The sequence below is a fragment of the Bos javanicus genome, chromosome 19 (assembly GCF_032452875.1).
Source record: "Bos javanicus breed banteng chromosome 19, ARS-OSU_banteng_1.0, whole genome shotgun sequence".
In the NCBI taxonomy this organism is placed as follows: domain Eukaryota; kingdom Metazoa; phylum Chordata; class Mammalia; order Artiodactyla; family Bovidae; genus Bos; species Bos javanicus.
Window position 1 is genome coordinate 19,532,877 of NC_083886.1, and position 7,032 is coordinate 19,539,908.

At 42.0% G+C, this 7,032-nt stretch overlaps 1 protein-coding gene across 3 annotated transcripts in view; it reads right to left on the bottom strand.

Moving 5' to 3' along the window:
* SUZ12 (SUZ12 polycomb repressive complex 2 subunit) overlaps nt 1-2,257 on the bottom strand; it is a 39,379-nt gene extending 37,122 nt beyond the window's left edge. The window contains exons 1-2 of one of the 3 annotated variants that reach the window (XM_061390454.1): nt 2,075-2,256; nt 1,728-1,814 (exon numbers count right to left, since the gene is read on the bottom strand). In XM_061390454.1, the coding sequence (XP_061246438.1) occupies nt 1,728-1,776 (49 nt within the window). In that variant the 5' untranslated portion in view covers nt 1,777-1,814; nt 2,075-2,256. Of the gene's footprint in view, nt 1-1,727 lie in introns of all 3 variants that reach the window. The other 2 variants (XM_061390452.1, XM_061390453.1) reach the window with 2 other exon arrangements.
* Nucleotides 2,258-7,032: the final 4,775 nt, after the last annotated feature.

Below are 7,032 nucleotides of genomic sequence, written 5' to 3' on the forward strand. Positions count from 1 at the left end.
TATTTCTAGCTATAGTTGAAGTTTCTATTTTGCTCAAGTAAATATTACCTCAGTATGTAAATACTATCCTAACACATTTTTAAAGTAATAGATTCCCAGAATGTTTTTAATGCTGTTTACGTAAATGTGTTACAAAGGACGTAGGTTATAGATAGAAAATATTTTTATACACAAATACCATAATACCAGTTACATTAATGACATGTTAGTAATATATTTCTTTAAATAAAGCAGTATAAAAATGACTATTAGTAAATACATCAAAGCATATACACATCTCAGAAACTAAGATCAATATTAGAAAAGAATCAAGTTGTTCTGTGACCAAATCTTTTTTTTTTCCAAATCTCTTAATGACAGTTCATCTCTACAAAGCAGACTCATCAGAAAGCAAGATAGATAAAACTCTTCGAGGATTTCTCTCCTCATAATGTTTAGAGAGAATTTTTAAAAATTTCCACTCAATCTTTAGTTAGCTAAGTTTTAGTCTCAAATAAACTAAAAGGAGATGAGATGTTTTAGAAAGAGTACAAACATGTATGTTTATTGTCATCACTGTGCTTTAGTATTTCCAATTGAAAGCCTCTACAGATTTCCGAAACTGTATTAAGGAAATGCGAGAATAATGTAAATCTCTCTCAAGCAGGTTCAATACTCATTTCAATAAAAACTGAAATTCCTTGTATTAAATTTCAATTAGAATTTCATGAAGCACTAATGAGAGAGAATGAAAGAAGGGTATTAAACAATGTAATACATCTTTCCAAGCACAGCTGATACCATGCCCTTAACATATGCCACGGAAAATTGTAAATAAAGACATTGAGTGGTAGAGTTGAGTTTATTCAAGTATCTGTAAGACATCTAGCTGTTAAATATCATCCAGATACAACATCCACACCAAAGCAGAGAGAAAACAACCAGGACGTAATATTCATTAAAGAACAGGGCAGATTACTCATAGTCATGCTGTTTCTTACAAATTCTATTGTTTGTTTCCAGACACCTTGCCCCCTTCCTAAATTAAGTCGTAGCTCTGCCCTCGAAACAGACCTTAAAAACAGAAATTGACATCAGAAAATGTTCTGAAATGAAGACAAACACAACGGGCAGAATTCCGAAAGCGTGTCTACAGAAGTGAGTTGCTTAAGCACTACCTGTCTCACTTTACATCCCCCTTAAATGGGTGGAAAGATTTGAAAGGTTTAGAGCATCAAAAGGTGCCCTGTTAATGTGCAGCACCAAGTTCTTGCGAAGGCATTTCAGACTGACAATTTGGTCGATTTTACTGCATTCCTCTGTTCACAGGCTTAATTTTGCTCCTCTGAACCTACAACCGACAGCCTTGTACTTCTGGAGTACGGAAGGCATGAAAGAAAGCAAGAACTCGTCCTGTACCGCAGATCCAACTGTACAGTTCAACCGTGACCTCCTCACCTAAAAGCAGCCTGCTCTTAACGCGGGGCCCCACGGCCTCAGCTCGCATGTAAATCTTTTGGGGAGGCACGAACCTCACCTGGACCCCTTAGCCTATCTCCCCCAAAGCCCCTAGACTTCGAGCCCCCGTGAGCCGTAATCCCCGAAGGCGGAACAGCCCCCTCAATTTCGCCCTCCACTCCCGAATCAAACCGACTCCAGGAGACGAAGGGGGTCCCAGCACGAGTGTCCCGGCCCCCTAACGCTGCAAGAGTGGAGATTCCTGCCCTCAAAGCCTCCAACACACTCACTCTCAAAGGCCTGGAGGAAAAGCTCGTGGTCAGCCTGGACGTGCTCCATTTTCGGCTTCTTCACCGGTAACACCGCGGCCCCCGCCGCTGCCGCCGCGGAGGAGGAGGAGGAGGCCGAGTAACTGCCGCCGCCTCCACAGCCCCCGCCACCGGATTTGCCGCCCGACGCCGTCGCCGCCGCCACCGCCGCCGAACCCCCGAAACCGCCTCCCCCGGACCCCGCGCTGGGCCCCGAGCCGCCCCCTCCCCCACCGCCGTGCTTCTGAGGCGCCATCGCGGTTCCTGCCTCCTCCCCCCGCCAGCTACCCGCCGGGCGGCCCCGGAGAGTAAGCGCCTGCAATACCAACCGCTCGCCCCAGCAGGCTCCGGCGGACCGAGGGGGGAAGGAGGAGAGAGGGGAGGAGAGGGGAAGGGAAGGGAGGAGGAGAGGAGGGAAGGAGGGAGGAAAAAAAAAAAGTGTCTCCTCCTGAGAACCCCGCTCTGCTCGAGAGACCGCTCACCCTAGCCTGGCCTCGCTCCGCCCACTTCCCCCGCCCGGCGCTCTGATTGGTCGGCGGGAGCGCGCGCCGCCCGGCCGCCCAGCCCGTTGGCCCGCGGATTCCCCCGTCAGTCACGCGGAGGCGCTTCTCGCGGAGGCGCGGCTTGGTTGGCCCGTGCGCGCTGCCGATCGCGGGCCCGGCCGCCTCTTTGAACTGAATTCGCGGGAAAATTAGGGGTCGGAGCGGCCTTCCTGCTGGCCCCGGTGCATTCTGGGGAGAGAGGGACCCAGCGAGCGGCTTAGGGAGCCGTTTCTCGCCTTCTGAGCGTCGTCAGTTGCCGCCCCCGGGGTATACAGGACCCCTGAGGAGAGGCGGGCCTCTGAGAAACTGGGGGGCGAGGGCCCTGTTAAATGAACCGAGATCCTTGCTGGATCGTCGAGTCTCTAACTTCACAGGAAGGGGCCTGCCTCGGGGTTGGCTCGGGTCGGGTCGGGTCGGGTCGCTTTTGGTCTAAGGGGCTAGCGGGGCGGGGATCGCTTCCTTGGTCCCCTGGTCACCACGTGCCTCAAGGCGCCCTTGGCCGAATCCCACCCAGCGAGACTCAGAGAGGACTGGGGCAGCCAAGGGCTTGCGGCTGCTCTTTCGAACGCCGCAGGGCTCCACCAAAGGGAGCGATTTCTAGGGAGCTTGAATGTCCAAAAATAAAATGAAGAAAACGATTTTCTGAAGGTGCGGTGAAGCTTCAGGATGCTTACTAAGAGAGGTTGTGGCTTCTCAACATGTTAGAAGTAAAACCTAGATATTTGATCCCCGGACACCAGAAGAGTTGTCAGAGGGACAAACTAGATGATTTTTTAGAAGTATCTACACCCATCTTGAGAATCTATTCATTTTGCGCTCAAAAACTGTAGAGGGAATCCGGTGTTTCGCCTGTCTCTTTTAAAAAGAGATGCGTAGGCCCGATTCAGGCTTCCGGTCCGGACTGGTTTGGGGTCGAGCTAATACTCCGAGATTTGAATTTCAGGTTGGGCAATATGATCTCTAAGGACGTCCTTCCAGTTGAAATCCTGTGGTCTTGTATTACATTAAAATGAAATATTATCTTCGAAAATTGCAATCTATAAACACAGATCCATTTCATACTTCCAATTATATTTTTTAAATGCTTGCGTTGGGCCCTTTATAGTTAATTTCAAAATGCTGTTTACGAAGCAGGCATCTTTGGAATGGTTATTTAAATAACCAAAGCGCTTATTTTATCAATGCATTTTCTACTTAAGAAAGTGAGCTCTGCAGGTTTTGCATGTAGTATAAAATTTGGCATTTCAGAAACACATCCAAAAGTAGATATACCTGTTGCTGGTTTTTAAGTAGTCTGTATTTTTAGTCAGACAAAAAGTTCAGAACGCTGTCCTGTGTTATACTGTTCTGTACTCAGTATTTTTTTTAGTTTCCCCCTGCCAAAATAAAGAAGAGATTTTGTTTTGTTCTTTAGATTTCTGAAATAACCCTTTCCTGAACTGAGAGGCTTGTGGGGTATTAGATCTTGCTAAACTGCTCATCTTTAGCTTTACAGGGTTAGAAAATGAAGTTTCATCAATTCAGTCAAGGTCTGGAGTACTAAGCATACTAAGCAAATCACAAAATATCAAGTTATAAGCCTAAAGGCTAAGAGTAAATATAACTGACAAAATGACCCGTCTTCATCATTTAGGAGAATAGGGTTCTCCTTTTGAAGGGGAGGGTGGAAATACAGGTAGAGCCAAAGAGGTTATTGTAAATCTTCAATGAATAGAGAAATGGAACCAAAGGATTTAGGATGTTGCTAAAGGGTATTTCCTTTAAGAATGCGATGGTATAGCATTCTAGGCTTCACCCTGGGCGTAGTTTTAATGTACAGTAGCTAACCAGTATTGATGATGAGAATCAAAGCTATCCATGCTATGGAAGAGTTGTATAACACATTCTCACTTTTTGTATTCTCCTTTGTCCGGAATGTATGTAGCATACTAAAAAATCCTTAAAACCTCGAACAAATTAGAATTAATTAGGGGGTTATCTTGGTCACATTACTATCTTCTTAATCAGATTATGTTCCATAGATAAAATGTTAATAGATCACCTCAAGGTTGGTCACTTCTGTGACTAGGTTGTTTTGTTATTTTTTAAGTTTGGTGTGGCAACTGTTTTTGAGACTGGTGATGCCAATTCACGGTCAAAGACAGGTATATATTTAGTTCCCGGCCTCACACTGAATTTGAATTGCTTTCAAGGGTTTTGTTTGTTTTGGCTTTCATGCATATTTGGAATTGGTAAGCCCCTAAAAAGCAAAGGCCACTAACCTTTTCTTTTATATTTCCTAGCACCAGACTAGATATGTGTGCAAGGAAAGAATGGCCATCATATTGACCTTTATAGCTGTGAGTATTCTTTTAGGTATGTTACCTCAATTTGTCATAATGATCCTATGAAGCTGGCATTATTTTCATTTTACAGAAGAGAAAATAGGCTCAGAGAGGTTAAGTCACTTGCTCATTTAGTGGCAGAGCTGTGACTTGGACCCATCACTTTAAGCATTGAGTCTATTAGAGTAAGCCAATAAGAGCTATATCAGAAGAAAAAGAACGTTTAAGTCTCACTTTGAGGGAACTAAAGTTGTATTTGCTGACATGTTCTGAAAGATATATAATCAAATTTGATTTTTAAAAAGGAATGGCCTCCAACGTAAAAATATTAATAACCTTCCTAATAAAAGTTAGTATGAAAAAATAATTTCAACAGTTCTGTTTGAAACTTAAAGTTTGCATATTTTTCCCTTTGTCTAGAAAAGAAAAACATAAGAACCATGGAATATTCACTGTGTATTATGGGGTTTTCATAATAAACCCCTGATTTGTGTGTGTGTGTTTATCTAGGCTTAACTAGATATAATAAGGGTGGTAGTAAGGCATAGTTAGAACCCCTGGGACAAAAAGAAACTTGACACTAATAACCTGAGGGAGGAGAAACCACCTGAGACACAATGGAAATACCTAAACCTGAATTTGGGGAGGCCTATAACTGAAGATAACTACTATGTCCATTTGTTTTAAACTGTGGGACAAGTGATTTTATGTTTAATTTTAAGCAAAAGCAGGAGTGAATTGAGATTTATTGAGCATTCTATCCATACAACAGTTGTAAAACTGTTATTTACTATTGTTAGTCTCTTACACACAAGTAATTGAATCTCAGAGAGATTAAGTCACTCTCTCACCATCCCACAGCTTTTAAGTGGGCAAGCTGAGATTTGAACCCAGTTACAGGGAACTCAAAACCCCATGTGTTTTCCAGTAAAACAAAGGTATCCAGGCTGTCATCTTGGAAGACCCAGAGTTTCAAAAAGCAAGCGTAGGCTCTACTTCCCCATTCATCTGCAATCAGGGCTGTTCTGCTTCTCTGTGTTCTGTAATTTCAAAGATAATGGATCTGCTTGCTCAAGAAATATTTTTTGAAAACCACTGCATTACTCTTTGCTACCTTCCCAAGTCTGATAATGAGGAACAATGAGCTAAAATGGCACTAATAATGTGGGCTATATTCACCTCAAAATTTGACACCATGAAAAACATGAGTATGCTAAGAGTAATGAAGTTTACTAATAGTAGTGAAACATAGATGAAAAAAAATCTCTGTTTCTCACTCATGTCCTGCCCAGAAAAAAAAATTTTAATCTTCTTGCTTTTGTTATCCTTTATCTTTGTGTGAACTGATTGTTTCCAAACCAAGTTTCCTCTTTATTTTCTAAGGGGAAGAAAAGCATTACTATGTCACCATCCTTCATAAATAATATCAACAAAACTAGATAGATATTATACCACTTCCATAATAATGCTGTAGTCTGAATTTCCATTTAAAGTTTGTAAGTTCACCTTCATTGTACAATTTCTGATTACCATTGATAATCAGAACAAATTAAGAGATACAGGCCTTTATTTTTAGCTTGTTGTCGTTTTACAGATACTGTTCTTATCTCCCTGAGACAGTTTTCGTTTGACGGGTATATTTGGCAATTACTCTTTATAAATGACTTTGTTATGTGAAAACAAATTTTATAGCTAGAAGAAACTTAGATAGTATCTAGCTTAAGCCTCTTTTTATACACCTGAAGAAGCTGAGTTCCAGAGTTTTATTTGCTAAGATTACACAGGAAGTATATGCTGAGAGAGAATCTATAGGGTTAAATACTTGTGGAAAAGCTGCCTCTTAGCGTCTACATTCAGTTTTATTTAGGATGTTGTATGTTCTTTAAAAAAGTTCTTTTCCACCTTACTCTACTCAGAATTTTATTTCTGCCTGCACACTATCCAATGGAACTAGATCCTGGGGAAACATTGCTATTATTCTTGATTGAGCTAGTTTTTTCTCCTTCATATTTATGGCTTCCTACAAAAACTTATTCATGTGACTAGTTTGAGAAAGTTGCCACCTTCATGGTTAAGCTGAATGAGAGAGATGTCCTGAAGAGACTACAGAATGATTTGGCAGCTGTTTTTGATAGAACAACACAGAGCTTACAAGTTGCCACTGGGATATCTAATACTCTATGTGCCTGCAAGAAATTCCCTGAGATTATAAAAGCACTAGGCAATAGATTTCAGAATTCTGTAACCATTTTTTATCACAGAGGCACTGTAAAGAGAACAATTTGGGGAGTAAGACGAGTAAGACTTCTACTTCATATCAAGATAAATTAACTTTCTGTACTTTGGGGATCAAATTAATACACAGAAGCCAAAAAATTAATTTGGTTGGGCTTTCTTCAGAGAGCACTCTTCGAAGAGAGT